At 41.0% G+C, this 19,232-nt stretch overlaps 2 protein-coding genes across 4 annotated transcripts in view; both read left to right on the forward strand.

The window, feature by feature from the left end:
- Positions 1 to 19,232, forward strand: part of KMT2C (lysine methyltransferase 2C) — a 303,740-nt gene that overhangs the window by 24,279 nt on the left and 260,229 nt on the right. The window contains exon 1 of one of the 3 annotated variants that reach the window (XM_064369600.1): positions 3,139 to 3,307. The exons of the other annotated variants lie outside the window; for them this stretch is intronic. The gene's annotated coding sequence lies outside the window, so the exon portion shown is untranslated. Of the gene's footprint in view, positions 1 to 3,138; positions 3,308 to 19,232 lie in introns of those variants that run through there. 3 annotated transcript variants of the gene reach the window in all.
- On the forward strand, positions 10,843 to 18,122 carry LOC105710507 (ATP synthase F(0) complex subunit C1, mitochondrial-like). Its single transcript, XM_012442883.3, has 2 exons — positions 10,843 to 15,776; positions 15,872 to 18,122. Exons 1-2 carry the CDS (start codon positions 15,485 to 15,487, stop codon positions 15,985 to 15,987), a joined length of 408 nt encoding a protein of 135 aa, XP_012298306.1. The 5' UTR covers positions 10,843 to 15,484; the 3' UTR covers positions 15,988 to 18,122.

The following is a 19,232-nucleotide window of genomic DNA, read 5'->3' on the forward strand; positions in this document are numbered from 1 at the left end:
CAGGCTGAAGTGCAGGGGTGAGATCTTGGCTCACTGCAGCCTTCACCTCCCGACCTCAGTGATCCTCCTACCTCAGCCTCTCAAGTAGCTGGGGCATCGGGGATGTGCTACCACCACCAGCTATTTTTAAATATTTTTTCGTAGAGATGGTGTCTCTCAGTGTTGCCTAGACTGATCTCGAACTTCTGGGTTCAAGTGATCTACCCACATCATCCTCCAAAAATGGAATTATAGGAATAAGCTACTGGGTCCGACTGAGATACATATTTAAAAAAAAATTTTTTTTTTAAATTTGAGATGGAGTCTTGCTTGGTCACCCAGGCTGGAGTGCAGTGGTGCTATCTCGGCTCACTACAGCCTCTGCCTCGAAGGTTCAAGTGATTCTCCTGCCTCAGCCTCCCGAATAGCTGGGATTACAGGCGCACGCCACCACTCCTGGCTAATTTTTTGTATTTTTAGTAGAGATGGGGTTTCAACATGTTGGTCAGGCTGGTCTCAAACTCCTGACCTCGTGATCTGCCTGCCTTAGCCTCCCAAAGTGCTGAGATTACAGGCCTGAGCCACCGTGCCTGACCTATGTTTTTAGTAATGAAATCAGAACTAGGTTTGTAAATAGGGAAAGAACAAATAATCATAAAAGTTTTATATTTTGGATTTGTAAGTTGATTGATTTAAGAGTAATGAGAATACATAGTATCCCCTCCTTTTTCAGTTCTCAAGGTTTTCCACTTAAAGTAGTTTTATTAGTTATAATAGAGTAACTCAGCATTTTGAAGTGTTTATATGATTTGAAAAGTCTCTGAAAGAACACTGTGATTCAAGTATAGCATTACAAGTTTGAGGGATTTCAACAGATTTCTTCATGTGTGTTTAATTCCATTATGATTAAAAAAGAAAACCAAGAAATAAAACCTCTGATCACTTAACCAGCATTTTTTTTTTTTTTTGAGATAGAGTTTCACTCTGTCGCCAGGCTGGAGTGCAGTGGTGTGATCTTGGCTCGCTGCAACCTCTGCCTCCAAGGTTCAAGTGATTCTTCTGCCTCAGCCTCCAGAGTTTATAGTTTACAGGCAGTTTACAGGCACCCACCACCACATCCAGCTAATTTTTGTATTTTTAGTAAAGACGGGGTTTCACCATCTTGGCCAGGATGATCTTGATCTCTTGACGTCGTGATCTACCTGCCTCGGCCTCCCAAAGTGCTGGGATTACAGGCATGAGCCACTGCTCCTGGCCTTAGCCAGCATTTTAACATAATTCTTATGAAAATCTGATTGCCAGAATTTAATTATATTAGAAGAAACTTTTTTACAAAGCTGGTAACTATTACATAGCAAATGTGTTTTCAAAGAACTTGTTTTAAGGTGGGTCTCAGTGGCTCATGCCTCTAATCCCAACACTTTGGGAGGCTGAGGCAGGTGGATCACTTGAGGTAAGGAGTTTGAAGACTAGCCTGGGCAACATAATGAGACCCTGTCCCTATAAAAAGTACAAAAATTAGCCAGGTGTGTTGGCACATTCTTGTGTGATCCCAGCTACTCGGGAGGCTGAGGTGGGAGGATTGGTTGATCTCTGGAAATCAAGACTGCAGTGAGCAGAGATCGTGCCTCTGCACTTCAGCTTGGGTAACAGAGAGAGACTCTGTCTGAAAAAAAGGAGAAAGGAAAAAGAGAAACTCACCCAGTTTGATGAGTTAGATATATGTATAGTGAAACTATTTTTGAGATAGTGTATAGTTAACTTCATTACGTTCACAATTAAACTCACATTAGACAGTTACCTATTCTAAGATATTTAACATTAACCTCAAGTGGCATTGGCTTCACTGTTTTTTTTTTTTTTTTAAATAATATGTTGTAGTTTATGTCAGCAGTCCCCAAACTTTTTGGCACCAAGGACCAGTTTCCTGGAAGACAGTTTTTCCACAGATCCTGGGGGGAGTGGAAAGGGGATGGTTTTGGGGTGAAACTCTTCTACCTTAGATCATCAGGCATTAGTTAGATTCTCATAAGAAGCATGCAACCTAGGTCTCTCCCTTGTGCAGTTCACAATAGAGTTTGTGCTTCTTTGAGAATCTAATGGCACCACTGATCTGAGAGGAGGCTGAGCTCAGGTGTTACTGCTGGCTTGCCTGCTGCTCACCTCCTGCTGTGTGGCCTGGTTCCCAACAGGCTACCGACTGGTACTGGTCTGCAGTGGGAGGCGGGGAGACTCCTGGTTTATATTATGTATGATAAACGAAGCAGCAGTGCCTAGTTTATAAGTAGATATGTGTGTGTGTGTGTGTGTGTGTGTGTGTGTGTGTGTGTGTGTAGTTTTTACTTGGAGTACAAAATCCACCTTGGCCGCTATTTTAAAAGTAAAACTAAATAATACTGAAGTATATGTTTCATGCTTGGTAAGGACTGTTGATTTGGAAACAGTGTATTTTAACAAGATAAATTTTAAATGTAGCTAATAGTATGTGTTTCTAAATAAACAGTTGGCACTTCTAATGTAAAGTATCATATTTGTTTTAAAATCTTTGCTTAAGTTGTGTGGTTGTTTTGGGCATCCATTTTTAACTTCTAGCCCTATACAAAATATAAAATAACTAAAAGACGTGTGATATAGTTGTATCCTTTCTAAATATTGACCCATTTTTTTCCCTTTGTGACTTTTTTTTTTTTTTTCGGAGACAGAATTTTGCTCTGTCTTCCAGGCTGGAGTGCAGTGGTGTGATCTCAGCTTACTGCAACCTCCTCCTTCCGGGTTCAAGTGAGTCTCTGGCCTCAGCCTTGTCAGTAGCTGGGATTACAGGCGCTCACCACCACGCCTGGTTAATGTTTGTATTTTTAGTAGAGATGGGGTTTTACCATGTTGTCCAGGATGGTTTTAAACTCCTGACCTCAAGTAATCTGCCTGCCTTGGCCTCCCGAAGTTCTACGATTACAGGCATAAGCCACCATGCCTGGCCCCTTTGCTACATTTTAATGATAACAAAAATGTAATCCAAGTGTCAGATTATTTAATAGCTTCCTGTCTTTTGGTTTGTGGGGAGTTCAATACATTATTTTTTAATGTTTCTTGGCTTTTTATTATAGTTCATGGATAGTGGGTGTAAGGTCTGTTCTCACCGAGGATAAAACGAAGAAACTGAGGCCAGCACGAAAATAATCCAATGTGAAGGAATTTATTCAGGCTCCCGGGTGAGGTTCTGCGGTCCGACAGGAGGAGCCGGAGAAGTCGCACGGACTTCTTTCAGACGTGGGGTTTTATACGGAGTGAGGGAGCTGGATTGGTTGTGGGAGAGCAGGAGTGCTATTGGGTAAGTTACAAGCCTTCACCTAGGACTTGGCTTGTTGTTGGTTTTTAAGACTTGGCTGCTATTGGTTGTTAAGACTCGGCTGCTATTGGTTGTTAAGACTCGGCTGCTGTTGGTTGTTAAGACTTGGCTGCTATTGGTTAGCAAGAGGCTAGGGTTACAGCACCTTGTTTGCATACTGGGCTCTTTTAAGGGAAGGTCAGGCTGTGCGAGCGTGGGAGAAGAGAACAAGCCTGAGCATGTCTGAGCTTGCTTGAGCTCATCCGGGCTTGTCCGAGCTTTTGAAAAAAGTGGGGGCAGGGGGGGGGGTTGTGCCTCCGTGCTCCCGGCGAGGCAACCGGCCTTACAGTGGGGAAGTGAGTTTGTGACTTGATTGAAATATACTATGATGCATTCATCTGCATCATAGGCACTTGACTCTTAATGGTGAAGTGGAATCTAAATTTCTCCCTATGAACGATTGTACTAATTTATTTAACTGATATTGACGATGCTCCATAAAAGATAAAAATGTACATGGAGGCTTACTCATGATGTAATTTGTATTTTGGAGAAGTAAATCATAGTATGATTTTAGATGTTTTATTAAAAAATAGCTTCAGTTTCTAGAGTAGAATATTATTAAACAAAATGGTGAACATTATAAACCATAATACTGTAGCAGTCCCCTGCAGTTGTCTTCTCCCTTCCCAAAAGAAATTACTACCATCACCACTTCTCCCTCCAAAAAAGAAACTATTACCACCCCCACCTCTAACAACAGAAAATAAAAAATAAAAAACTCCTTTTTTGGCCCCACCCTATGGCTCATACCTGTAATCCCAGCACTTTGGAAGGCTGAGATGGGAAACTCTTGAGACCGGGAGTTTGAGACCAGCCTGGGCAACATCAGGAGACGTCATCTCTACTAAATAATAATAATAAAAAAAAAATTGGCTGTGTGTTGTGATACACCTATAGTCCCAGCTACTTGGGAGGCTGTGGCAGGAGGGAGTCCAGGAGTTCCAAGGCTGCAGTGAGCCATGATTGTACCACTGCACTCCAGCCTGGACAACAGAGGAAGACTCAGTCTCAAAAAACAAACAAAGTTCTTTTAATCTGTTCAAACTCATGGCTTGTTTAAGATTTTCTTTTAAGCATTTTTGATATATATATATATTTTTTTAAAGACAGGTTCTCACTGTATCTCCTAGGCTGGAGTGGTGAAATTATGGCTTATTTATTTATTTTTTGAGACAGAGTTTTGCTCTTGTCCAGGCTGGAGTGCAGTGGCACGATCTCTGCTCACTGCAACCTCCTCCTCCCAGGTTTAAGTAATTCTCCTGCCTCAGCCTTCTGAGTAGGTGGGATTACAGGCATGTGCTCCCATGCCCAGCTAATTTTTGTATTTTTAGTAGAGTATTTTCTCCATGTTGGTCAGTCTGGTCTCCCAACTCCTGACCTCAGGTGATCTCCCTGCCTTGGCCTCCCAAAGTGCTGGGATTACAGGTGTGAGCCACCTCACCTGGCATGGCTACTGCACTCTAGACTTCCTAGGATCAGATGATTCTCTCACCTCAGCCTTCCGAGTAGCTGGGACTACAGGCGCACACCGCCATGTCCAGTTAAGTTTTGTATTTTTTTGTAGAGACTCGGTTTTGCCATATTGCCCAGAGTGGTCTTGAGCTCCTGGGCTCAAGTGATCCACCCACCTTGGCCTCCCAGAGTGCTGAGATTACAGGCATAAGCCAACTGCGCTCAGCCCTTTTTTGATATTTCAAATCTTTCATCATAGGTTAAAGTCAGCTGTGTTTCTCCTAGAATTTAAAAAAATCTATTTTGTCCTGCTATTAAGCTATTACTCTGTAGTTTTACATACTTATTCTTAATTTTAACTAAACTGTTTTGAGCAGTAATTCATAACTTTTTAATCTTTTTGTATTTTGTGTTGTATTTAAACTTTAAGTTCTTTCTCTGTCAATTTCTGACAGATTAAAAAATAATAAACTTCATATTACTTAAAAGTCTCTTCTAAAAGGTACAAAGGAAAAAATGGAATGAAAAATGAGCTAGGCAGGGTGTAGTGGCCCATGCTTGTAATCCCAGCACTTTGGGAGGCCAAGGTGGGCAGATTACATGAAGCCAGGAGTTTGAGACCAGTCTGGGTAACATAGCAATACCCTAACTCTACTAAAAATACAAAAATTAGCCAGGTGTGGTGATGCATGTCTATAATCCCAGCTACTGGGAAGGCTGAGGCATGAGAACCACTTCAACCTGAAAGGTGAAGGTCGTAGTGAGCAGAGATTACACCACTGCACTCTAGCCTGGTCAGAAAGAAAAAAAAAGAAAAAGTGAAGTTGAACTAAATTTAGGTCTGTTGATTTTGAAATGATGGTTGTATATATTTCTACGATCAATAAAACCTAACATTAATCTAGAGAACAGGTGTTAAAGATATATTTTTGGGTCGGGCATGGTGGCTCACGCCTGTAATTTCAGCACATTGGGAGGCCGAGGTGGAAGGATCACGAGATCAGGAGATTGAGACCATCCTGACTAACACAGTGAAACCCCATCTCTACTAAAAACACAAATAATCAGCCAGGTGTGGTGACACATGCCAGTAGTCCCAGTTACTCGGGAGGCTGAGGCAGGAGAATCGCTTGAACCCGGGAGGCGGAGGTTGCAGTGAACTGAGTTCGCACCATTGTACTCCAGTCTGGGTGACAGAGCAAGGCTTTGTTTCAAAAAAAAAAAAAAAAAAAAGATACGTTTTTGGTGGGGTGGGGTGCCTCATGCCTATAATCCCAGCACTTTTGGAGGCCGAGGGTGGATTACTTGAACCTCAGGAGACCAGCTTGGCAACATGGAAAAACCTTGTCTCTGCAGAAAATAAAAAAATTAGCCAGGCATGGTGGTGCACACTTGTGGTCCCAGCTGCTGAGAAGGCTAAGGTGGGAGGATTGCTTGAGCTCGGGAAGCAGAGGTTGCAGTGAGCTGAGATTGTGCCATTATACTCCAAACTGGGCAACAGAGGAAGACCCTATCTCAAAAATAAATAAATAAATAAAATAAAAGATTTTCATACCTATGGTAAAAATAAGCATTAAAATTTGGAAACTGTGGATGAATATAAGTGTTTTGGCCTCGTCAAAGTACTATGAATTAAATTTTTGGTAACATTTTACTCTGATAAGGAGTGACGGTCCAGTAATTTAGGTGATACTAGTCTATACATCATGTAACTTGACTTATTTGTCTGCATATACCTTTTAAAGTGGTTTTAAAGTCTCAGAAATTATTTATCTGGAAGAGAAAGATTAAAGTTTTATTCATTGCATTATGGGGGAAAGTTTAGGTAGAATGTCTTACGGTTTTGTTTTTCATGAAAAGATCAGTATTATTTTCCATTGAAAAACTTTACATTATATATGTATATGGTTAAAAAAAAGTCAGATAGCCCAGAATGCTTAAAGATCAAGAATTCTGTTCCATTCCTTAGTTCTGTTCTCCAAACGAAACTTTTTTTATATCAATTTAAGGGCTACCGATGCAGTTTTGTTACATGAATACGTTGCATAGTGGTGAAGTTTGGGCTTTTAGTGCATTCATCATTCAAATAATGTAGGTATATCCATTCAATAATTTCTTGTCACTCACCCTCCTCCCACTCTCTCAACCTTCTGAGTCTTCAGTGTTTTATTCCACACTACGCCCATGTGTACATATTATTTTGCTTCAACTTATAAGTGAGAACAAGGCCTCCAGGTCCTTCCACATTGCTACAAAAGACATGATTTCATTCTTTAAGTGTTTGTGTGTGTGTGTGTGTGTGTGTGTATATGTATGTGTCTCCCCCCAAAAAACAGACTTTATCTAGTCATCTTTTGATGGATATGGAGATTGATTCCCTATCTTTGCTATTGTGAGTGTTGTGATAAGTGTACAAGTGCTGGTATCTTTTTGATATAATGATTTCTTTTCCTTTGGGTGGAAACCCAGTAGGGGGATTGCTGGGTTGAATAATAGTTTTATTTTTATTATTTTCATTTTTTTGAGATGGAGTTTCACTCTTGTCACCTAGGCTGGAGTGCAGTGGCACCATGTTGGCTCACTGCAAGTGATTCTCCTTCCTCAGCCTCCCATGTAGCTGGGATTACAGGCGCCTACCACCACACCTAGCAAGTTTTTGTATTTTTAGTAGAGACAGGGTTTTACCATGTTGGGCAGGCTGGTCTTGAACTCCTGATCTCAGGTGATCCACCTGCCTCGGCCTCCCAGAGTGCTGAGTGTGAGCCACTGTGCCTGACCAGTAGTTTTACTTTTTAGTTATTTGAGAAATCTATATCATTTTCTATAGAGAGGGTCCTAATTTACATTCCCACTCACAGTGTGTAAGTGTTCCCTTTTGTCTGCATCTTCCCCAACATCTGTTATTTTTTGTTTGTTTAATAGTAGCTATTTTGATTGGTATAAGATGATATCTCATTGTGGTTTTTATTTGCTTTTCCCCTATGATTAATGATGTTGAGCATTTTTTTCACATACCTGTTTGTATGTCTTCTTTTGAGAAATATCTGTGAATGTCCTTTGCTAACTTTAAAATTTTTAAAGATTTTTTAATTAAATTTTTTTGTTTGTTTGTTTGAGAGGGTCTTGCTCTGTTGCCCAGGCTGGAGTGCAGTGGTGCAATCTTGACTCACTGCAACCTCCGCCTCTTGGGTTCAAATGATTCTGCTGCCTCAGCCTCCTGAGCAGCTGGGATTACAGGTGCCCACCACCACATCCGGCTAATTTTTTGTATTTTTAGTAGAGACGGGATTTTACCATGTTAGTCAGGATGGTCTTGAACTCCTGACCTTGTGATCCACCTGCTTCGGCCTTCTAAAGTGCTAGGATTACAGGTGTGCGCCACCGCGCCTGGCATATTGAAAATTTAAGACTAGTTAAGTACGGTAGTGAGAGGGGAGCAAAGAGTATAGAACAAGGAGTTTGATCTGTAACTGTGAACCATTAATTGGGATAACTCACTACCAATTATCAGTAGTGAGGTATTAGGAACAGCCCTTTGCTCACTTTTTGATAGGATTGAGTTCCTTGTAAATTCTGGGTATTAGTACCCTGTCAGATACATAGTTTGAAACTATTTTTTCCTATTCTATAGGTCATTTGTTCAGTCTGGTGATTATTTCTTTTACTATGCAGAAGCCTTTTAGCTTAATTGAATCTTATTTGTCTATTTTTGTTTTTGTTGCTTGTACTTTTGAGGTCTTAGTCATGAATTCTGTGAATTCATGATTGTATAGACCAGAAGAGTTTTTCCTAGGTTTTCTTTTAGTTTCAGGTCTTTCGATTAAGTCTTTAATCCATCTTGAGTTGATTATTGTATATGGTGAAAGATAGGGGTCCAATTTCCAAAGGAAACTTTTGAATTATTTCTCCCTGTGGTATTGTTGTGACTATATAATATACTTACTTTGTGATTTATGATTGATTTCTGCCCTGATAAAGGAGGATTTGGCTTCTTTACATCTGCCTCCCCAATAGATTTTTAAAAAATCACTTTTAATTCTTCTGTTAGTTATCTCTTCAGTTCATATATTAGAACTTTTCTTCGTGTTATCATAGACTGTTTATCTTGATTTCTTGATTTACCAAGTAGTAACTTTTCTTTCTTTTTTTTTTTTTTTTTTTTTTCTCCAAGATGGAGTTTTGCTCTTGCTGCCCAGGCTAGAGTGCAATGGTGCAATCTTGGCTCACCGCAACCTCTGCCTTCCGGGTTCAAGTGATTCTCCTGCCTCAGCCTCCTGAGTAGCTGGGATTACAGGCACGTGCTACCACACCCGGCTAATTTTGTATTTTTAATAGAGACTGGATTTCACCATGTTGGTCAGGCTGGTCTTGAACTCCCAACCTCAGGTGATCTGGCTGCCTCGGCCTCCCAGAGTGCTCGGATTACAATGTGAGCCACCCCGCCCAGCCGTAACTTTTCTTTTTACCTTTCCTTTCCCCTTTATGTGCTTATGCCTGTCATTTCTAACATTGACACTGTCAAGGTTGAGAACAGTTATGCTCTGTTTTGTACTCCTTACTACTTTACGACTTTATTTCCTTTATTTTTTTGAGACAGAATCTCACTCTGTTGCCCAGGCTGGAGTGTGGTGGTCCAGTCTTGGCTAACTGCAACCTCTGTTTCACAGAGAATAGTTACTTGACTTTCATTATGGGTATTTGCTATTTATATGTATGTGTATGTACTTATATCAGTTTTTATAATGGGATCATTTAGTTTATATTGTAATTTGATTTTGTCACTTTGCAGTTTATCTTAGGCATCTTTTCATTTTAGCTTATACACAACTATCTCATTCTTTTCAGAATTTATCCAGAGATACAAATCACATGCTTAATTTGCCGAGGAGTGTTTTAGGTGTTAAGGATTCAGTGGTGAACAAGAGAGACCAAGCCCCTGCCCTTGTGGAACAGTATTTCAATGGTGAGAGACACAAAATAAATGCATTTCTAGTAATTAGTTTCAAAAACTGAGAAGTGCTATGAAGAAAATAAAATGTGGTACTATACTAAGTGTGTCTGTTAATGGTATGAGAGATAATAATGCATGTGGCTAAGGTGGTCAGGAAGGTCTTTATGAAGTGATGACATTGAAACACACTTGAATTATGTGGAGGCATTTTAGGAAGAGCAGGATTTATTGCGAAGTCTCCAAAATAAGAATGAGTGTTGTATTAGTACACTGCTGATAAAGACATACCCAAGGCTGAGTAATGTGTAAAGAAAAAGAGGTTTAATGAACTCAAAGTTCCATGTGGCTGGGGAGGTCTCACAGTAATGGCAGAAGGCACATCTTACATGGCAGCAGGCAAGAGAGAATGAGAACGAAGTGAAAGGGGTTTCCCCTTATAAAACCAGCAGATCTTGTGAGACTTATTCACTACCAGGAGAACAGTATAGGGGAAACCATCCCTATGATTCAGTTATCTCCCACTGAGTCCCTCTTACAGCATGTGTGAATTATGGAAGCTATAATTCAAGTTGAGATTTGAGTGGGGACATACCCAAGCCATAACAAGTGTGTTATACTCAAGGGATCCTCCCATCTCCCAGAATAAGATTGGTGTTACTGTGCAATGAGGGGAACATAGGAGATCATATTTGAGAGGCAAGCAGGAGCCCAGTCAGATAGTGCTCTTGATATCATGGAAGAAGCTGGGATTTGGCCAGGCACGGTGGCTCATGCCTGTAATCTCAGCATTTTGGGAGGCTGAGATAGGTGGATCACCTGAGATCAAGAGTTTGAGACCAGCCTGACCAACATGGAGAAACCCCGTCTCTACTAAATATACAAAATTAGCTGGGCCTGTTGGCACATGCCTATAATCCCAGCTACTCGGGAGACTGAGGCAGGAGAATCACTTGAACCCAGGAGGTGGAGGTTGCAGTGAGCCGAGATTGCACCATTGCACTACAGCCTGGGTAACAAGTGTGAAACTACCTCTCAAAAAAAAAAAAAAAAAAAAAAGACCCGGTGCGGTGGCTCACTGCTGTAATCCCAGCACTCTGGGAGGCCGAGGTGGGTGGATTACAAGGTCAGGAGTTCTAGACCAGCCTGGCCAAGATGGTGAAACCTCGTCTGTACTAAAAACAAAAAAATAGCTGGGTGTGACACACGCCTGTAGTCCCAGCTACTTGGGAGGCTGAGGTTAGAAGAATCACCTGAACCAAGGAGGCGGAGATTGCGGTGAGCTAAGATCGCACCACTGCACTCCCACCTAGGCGACAGAGTGAAACTGTCTCAAAAAAAAAAAAAAAAAAAGAAGCTGGGATTTTATCCTCAGTGCAGAAAGCCCTCAGAAGATTATAAATCGGGACACCCATAAGTCTGTGAAAGTAATCTTGACAGATGTGGTTTAGAGTAGGGTGATGGCAGAGGAGAAAGGTAATCAGAAGTATTTGCAAAGCTTGGGAGGCTGAGGCAGGAGAATTGTGGGTACCTAGGAGGTGGAGGTTGTAGTGAGCTGAGATGCCCCTGCACTCCAGACTGGGCAACAGAATGAGACTCCATCTCAAAACAAAAAACAAATGAACAAACAAACAAAGTAAGTGTTTGGAAAGTTACAGCGATAAGATCTGCTAAAAGATTTGATGAGATGGATATGAGAGAAAGAAGAATTAAAATTGTCTTCTAGATTTGTGGCTTCAGTAGCTGAGTGGACAGCAATGTCATTTACTTAGATTAGAGATTGATCTTAGTGGAGAAACAGGTTTTAAACTAGATTGAAGGCACCCTAATTAGTTAAATCATTCCCCTATTGATGGTCATTTAGTTGATTTCCAATTTTGTTATCTTTGTAAGGAGCATCCTAGTACTTGTATATTTGTACATGTGGACATATTTTAGAAGATTAATTCCTAGATGTAAAGTTCTCCTATCGAAGAGGACAGTACATATGTTTCAAGTTTTGGTGGATATTCATCAGTTGCCCTCCAAAAATGAGGTATTGGCTTGGATTCCCACAACAGAGTATGCATTTTTCTGGCATCCTCACTAACAACATTCGCAGGGCCTACATTTCTGAAAATGGGAGTGGGAGTTCTAATAGCATTTTTTTCTTTACTAAATCACTTTGGCACTCTGTTTCCAGAATGAAAATCAGCAATTGTCCTTTTCTTTTTGGTATCCCTGAAGTCATAAGATGTCTCTGGCCATAGTTTTTTCCAGTTACAAGTCCTATAGCTGTTGGTTAGTTCTTCTAGGCTTAGTAGTATTTATGAAGCCTTCCATAATAATTATGATAATTACAATGAAAAGAAAAACTATTAATTGGTTTAATGTATGCCAAGTACTATCTTAAGTGCTTTACATGTACGATATTAATTTATTTAATCCTCACAGCAACCTAAAAAGTAATTATTATTATTTTGATCTCTTGAAGTGAGACACAGGACTTGCACCAATCTTCGTCTTCATGTATCTTTTTTTTTTCTTCTGTAAACATATCTTTCTGGGAAGTTTGGCACTGTTACTTGAATACCTTTTGTTGGTGTGGGTTAGAACGCAAACACAGTATAGATGGCAGGAAAAGGCACAGTCAATTTGGAAGAATGCTCTGCTTATGGGTGGTGGTGTTTGTAGTGCTTGGGGTTTTGATTGTCACAATTGCTTGTATTGAAATTCTAGCCTTATACTTAGTATTTATTTGATTTGGGGCTGATCATTGATCTATTTTTGTAGCTCAATTTTCAGAGCTTTAAAATGGGAAAACAAGGTTTTGTAGGTTGTAGGATTGTTGCGGGTATTAAGTTGTACATGTAAAAGTGGCCAGCACAAGAAGCAGCACTTTATCAGCGTCAACTATTGTTTTTACATAATTGGCTAAGAGTGGGCAGTCCTATCTAGCACTCAAAGCATGGGGAAAAATACAGATGATAGGATATCACACTCTTACTGAGTTATATGTAGTAATATTTAGGTATAAAACTTATAAAGTGGGGCCAGGCATGGTGGCTCACCCCTGTAATCCTAGCACTTTAGGAGGCTGAGGCAGGCAGATCACTTGAGGTCAGGAGTTTGAGACCAGTCTGGCCAACGTGGTGAAACCCTGTCTCTACTAAAAGTATAAAAATTGGCGGGGCGTGGTGGTGGACTCCTGTAGTTATAGCTATTCAGGAGGCTGAGGTAGGAGAATCACTTGAACCCAGGAGGCGGAGGTTGCAGTGAGCCGAGATTGCACCACTGCATTCCAGCCTGGGCAACAGAGCAGGACTCTGTCTCCAAAAAAAAAGAAGAAACCCTTAAAAAGTGGTTAGGCGGTTGTGAGACACTGTCTCTACCAAAAAAAAGCCAGGTGTGCTGCTACGTGCCTGTTATTCCCACCTACTCAGGAGGCGAGATAGGAGGATTACTTGAGCCCAAGAGGTTGAGATTACAGTGAGCCATGATTGTGCCACTGCACTCCAGCCGGTGTGACAGAGCAACACTCTGTGTCAACAAACAACCTAAAAATTTTTTTAATGCTACTAATGTTTCAGTGAATCATATTAAGTGGGATTCTACATGTACCAAACTTTTATTTTTTACTGAGTGACATTATTTCATGGTTATTTTAATTTGCATGCTTTATGATTGAGTTTAGTTGACTATATTTGTATTTATTTTTTTGCACACTGCCTACCTATACTGTGTATCAGGTACTTTGCAGTTTCCAATAGCAAAAATCTTAATTAAAAATGGCTTAAACCATGAATAAAATCTACATGACATGACCAAAAGTCCAGGTGTAATTCAGTGGCTCAGTTAAATTGTCACGGACCGAGATGGTTTCCATTTTCCTGCTGTTTTATATTCAGCTCCATGTTGATGGTTGCTAAATTAATTCACTTAAATAATCATGTAGCACCTAAAATGTACTGGGCAATATTTTATAAGCATGAGAAATATAGCAGTGAGCAAAACAAAGTTCATTGCCTTCCTTCATGGAGCTTATATTTTAGTGGGGATAAAGGAGAAGTTAGTCAAAGAAATAGGTACAAATGCACCCCTGTAATCCCAGCACTTTGGGAAGCCAAGGTGAGCGGATCATGAGGTCAGGAGTTCGAGACCAGCTTGGCCAACATGGTGAAACCCCTGTCTCTGCTAAAAATCCAAAAATTAGCCGGGTGTGGTAGCATGCACCTGTAATCCCAGGTACTTGGGAGGCTGAGGCAGGAGAATCGCTTGAACCTAGGAGGTGGAGGCTACAGTGAGCCGAGATTGTGCCACTGCATTCCAGCCTGGGTGAAAGAGTAAGACTGTCTCAAACAACAACAAATAGGTAGAATTTATAAGTTGTCAGAAGATGTTAAATTTTATGGAAAAAAATAAAGCCATGGAAGGGATGGGAAGGGCTGTGTTGGATTATTTTAAGTGGGGCCATCAGAGAAGGCCTCAGTGAGCTGATGTTTGAATAGAATCTTAAAGGAAGTAAGAGTGCAAAGGGCAGATATTTGGGAAAGAGCATTGCTGGTGCAGGGAACAGTGAGTGCAAAAGCCCCGAGGCAGGGATGTGCTTGGCATCTTCATAGAACTGAAAGGGCCAGTGTGGCAGGAACTATGTTAGAGAGAAAACATCACAAAAGAAGTAGCAGGAAGTCACATTGTGCGGAGCCTTCATTGTGAGATCTTTTGACTTTTACTGTGGATTAGATGAGATTCCTTTGGGGGCTATTGAGTGGAGGAGTGGCCTTATCTGACTAAGACTCTAAAACTCTCATGCTGGCTGCTGTGTTGAGACTAGAATGAAGGAGATCAAGGTAGAAACAGGTGTGTTAGTTAAGATAATATTAAAAGGAGCAGAGTGACAGATGATTTGAGCCATGATAGGCATCAGAGAAATGTTGAAGTAATTTTGCATATGTTGAGGCAGAGCCTAAAACATTTGTTGAGGGATGTGAGAAAAAGAGGATTCATAGTTCACACCAGATCCAATGAGCACAACCAGTAAGAATGAAGTATATTTGTTCATGCACATCTAATTTTATTTGGAATTAAAAACCTTTCCTGGAAGCCTTTAGCAAATTTTTTCTTTTTTCTTTTCTTTTTTTTTTTTTTGAGACAGAGTTTCACTTCTTGTTGCCCAGGCTGAAGTACAATGACATGATTTCAGCTCACTGCAACCTCTGCCTCCTGGGTTCAAGCAATTCTCCTGCCTCAGCCTCCTGAGTAGCTGGGATTACAGGCATGCACCACCACACCTGGCTTATTTTGTGTAGTAGAGATGGAGTTTCTCTGTGTTAGTCAGGCTGGTCTCAATCTCCTGACCTCAGGTGATCCACCCGAATCAAGCGTCCCAAAGTGCTGGGATTACAGGCCTTAGCCACCATGCCTGGCCAACAGAGTTTTACTTAAATTCCATCAGCCATGATTGGTATCCATCCATGTCCTAGATACAAGTGAGAGTGTGAGAGCAAGGACGTTCCTTTCACCCATTTTAATGGTGGTGCACTCTGTAAGGAACGGGTTGTGAGGGGAAGTGGCTATTGGTTAGGTAGTAGTGATGTCTATTTGTCATTGCCTGTTTTTCTATTAAGTTGGTCATCCTTTTTAAATGATTTGTTAATTATTTTTGCATGCTAAGAAAATAAGTATTTGGTGGGTGGGGGAAACTTTAGACCTAGGGCTAAAGCTGGGAGACTGAAAAAATGCAGACCACCGGGGCATTACTCATTTCTCCGGGTCTGATCCGCTGTTGTACCAGGGGTCTCATCAGGCCTGTGTCTGCCTTCTTGAATAGCCCAGAGAATTCATCTAAACAGCCTTCCTACAGCAGCTCCCCACCCCAGGTGGCCCAACAGGAGTTCCAGACCAGTGTTGTCTCCTGGGACATTGACATGGCAGCCAAGTTTATTGGTGCTGGGGCAGCCACAGTTGGTGTGGCTGGTTCAGGGGCTGGCATTGGAATGGTGTTTGGCAGCTTGATCATTGGCTATGCCAGTTTCTCCAGAGAAAACATGTGTCCAGCCTGGCTCACTTAAACTTACCAGCTTGGTCCCTCTGCTTGTCCATCCAAATCTCCAGGATATGTGCAGGGAACCCATCTCTCAAGCAGCAGCTCTTCTACTATGCCATTCTGGGCTTTGCCATGTCTGAGGCCATGGGGCTCTTCTGTTTGATGGTCGCCTTCCTCATCCTCTTCGCCATGTGAGGCTCTGTAGGGTCACCTGCCTGTCCCTGCTGCGGCAACTCCATACCATTTCTGGTGCTGGGGTGTGCTAAGCTTTACCATTAAACACAATGTTTCTCAAAAAAAAAAAAAAAATAAGTATTTGTTATATAATTCTAGATTCTAAATATTTTGAAGTTGTAAGTGAGATCAGTTTTCTAATTTTGAAATAAAATGACTCTCCATTCAAATTTATAAGTGAGGGCTGGTGATTGCAGAGTCCAATGCATAATTTTTAGTTGTTTTTTTTTTTAAAGACGGGGTTTCACCATGTTGGTCTTGAACTCCCGACCTCAGGTGATCTGCCTGCCTTGGCCTCCAAAGTGCTTGGATTACAGGCGTGAGCCACCATGCCCGGCCTTTGTAGTTGTTTCTGTTCTGGGTGTAGTTGTCATTTTAACCTGAATGCCAGATAGTTATCTTTATAAAACTATCATGTGTGAGTTATAGGGGCAGCATTGGGGTGGTGGGAAAAAACAAAACGCCCCATGCCTGCTTCTAATATGTACTATTTTGCTGGAAGCAATTTTTATTTTTATTTTAGTTTATTTATTCTTGAGGTAGGGTCTCACTCCGTTACCTAGGCTGGAGTGCAGTGGCACAGTCATGGCTCCTTGCAGCCTCAGCCTCCTTGGCTCAAGCGATCCTTCCACTACTCAGCCTCTGGAGTAACTTGGACTACAAGTGCTTACCACCACACCAGCTAATGATTAAAAGTTTAGTAGAGACAAGATTTCATGATGTTGCCCTTCCTTCCTTCACCAAAAAATAACTGATAACTGGCTTATGATATAACAAGAGATTCTCATTTTATTCTATTTATATTGTTAATTCTTCATTTTCAATGTTGCGAAGCAGTGTTTCATGGAGGTTTTGAGTGTGAGCTTCAGATACTGAAGAGTTTTTGAGCCTTAACTCCATTACTTAGTTAGCTGTGTGACCCAGACCACTTCATTGTACAGCTCTGTTCTTGTTGTGCTGAGGAGGGCATTCACACAAAATACAATGAAATTGTGCTAAATTCTGATGTTGCTTTAGGCAAGTTCATGAAACACTGCACTTTCAATAAGATAATGCATGTGGAATGCTAAGTGCCTCTAAGACACTTAAAGGGAAATGAGAACAGTTCCATAGCCCTTCATTTTTACTTTTATTTATTTATTTATTATTTTTTTTAAGATGGGGTTTCACCATGATGGCCAGGCTGGTCTTGAACTCCTGACCTCAGGTGATCCACCCATCTTGACCTCCCAAAGTGCTGGGATTACAGATGTGAGCCACTGTGCCCGGCCCCATTTTTACTTTTGACTAAGAGTTGGTTACTAATAACTAATTAGATGAGTTATAAATGGGGAAGGAGGGTCATTGTGAATTGCCTGTGAAATAGCATAGAGGATATATTTAAAAAGCTGTATTTTTGCTGCATATTATCAAACTACATATTTCATTTTAGTTTGAAGAACTTTATTGAAGAATAAAGTAGTAGTAGTATATGAATCTGGATCATTTCTATAGTTAGGTGGTAGATGTACTAAGACCTTTCTAATTCTTAGTCCTGTGGGAGGTAGATAGGGTTTGTGGGGGGTAGGGGAGAACAGATAGATGAGATACATTTACATTTTTTTTTGCATGGTAAATTATAAGGCATTGCCAAGAGAGGGAATTCACTGGAGGCAAAGAAAAATATAAAACATAGTATATGTAGGAGTTTGTAGCATCCGTGGTTTTAGGCATCTGTTGGAGCCAGGCAGGGGTGGGGTATGAGGTTGAAATGTATTTCCTGTGGATAGGCGCGGGACCATTTTATATCACTTAAAGACCCTTTTACTAGTGAGGAATCCAACATTTAAATTTATGTATGTATATGATAAAGCCAGAATTTTTATCTCAGATCTCAGATTCAAAGCTCTTTGTGTTTTCATTTATACTCCAGCTCTTCTGAGGGGCTTTAAAGTATAATTACACAGACAGGAAAAACAAGGCAGGCCAAGGTGGCTCATGCCTGTAATTCCAGCACTTTGGTAGGCTGAGGTGAGTGGATCAACTAAGGTTAGGAATTTGAGACCAGCCTGGCGAATATACTGAAACCCTGTATCTACTACAAATACAAAAATAAACTGGACGTGGTTGTATGTGCCTGTAATCCCAGCTACTCAGGAAGCTGAGGTAGGAGAATTGCTTGAACCTGGGAGGCAGAGGTTGCAGTGAGCCGAGATGGTACCACTGCACTCCAGCTTGTGTGCCAGAATGAGACACTCTGAAGAAACAAAAACACAAACCAAAGAAGGCTGAGTGCACAGTGGCTCATGCCTGTGATTCCAGTGCTTTGGAAGGCCGAGGTAGGCAGATTACCTGAGGTTAGGAGTTTGAGACCAGCCTGGCCAACATGACGAAACCCTGTCTCTACTAAAAATAGAAAAATTAGCTAAGTATGGTGCCAGACACCTGTAATCCTAGCTACTCGAGAAGCTGAGGCAGGAAAATGTCTTGAACCCAGGAGGCGGAGGTTACAGGCACCAGTCCACTTCAGCCTGGGTGACAGAGTGAGACTTGGTCTCTAAAAAAATAAAAATAAAATAAAAAAAAAAAAAGATAGGAAAAACATACAAAACATACATGGAACAGATTGTTAAAAGAGAAGATTCTAAGGTTTTTTTTTTTTTTTTTTTTTTTTTGGAGACGGTCTCACTCTGTCGCCCAGGCTGGAGTGCAGTGGCGTGATTTCAGCTCACTGCAGCCTCTACTTCCTGGGTTCAAGCAGTTCTCTGCCTCAGCGTTCCGAGTTTTGGAATTACAGGCACCCGCCACCACACCTCGCTAATTTTTGTGTTTTTAGTAGAGATGAGGTTTCACCATGTTGGTCAGGCTGGTCTCGAACTCCTGACCTCATGATCCGCCTGGCTTGGCCTCCCAAAGTGCTGGGATTATAGGCATGAGCCACCGGCTATTACTTCTTTAATCCCCAAGGAAATGTTTAACAAAGTGTTCTTCAGTTTCTACTTCCCAGTTTCTTTGTGGAACTGGTAAAAAATTTATAGTAAGGTAAAATGTGGCTTTTCTTGGACAAAGTATGGTAGACGGATGTCTAGAATATTCAGTTATGTCATTTAATACATTTTATTTTTTTCTTTACCATTTTTTTATTTTTAAAAAAATTTTATTTTAGATTCAGGGGATACATGTGCAGATTTGTTACATGGCTACATTATGTAATGCCGAGGTTTGGC

The sequence above is a fragment of the Aotus nancymaae genome, unplaced genomic scaffold (genome assembly GCF_030222135.1).
Source record: "Aotus nancymaae isolate 86718 unplaced genomic scaffold, 86718_ANA_hifiasm-v0.15.2.pri h1tg000002l, whole genome shotgun sequence".
In the NCBI taxonomy this organism is placed as follows: Eukaryota; Metazoa; Chordata; class Mammalia; order Primates; family Aotidae; genus Aotus; species Aotus nancymaae.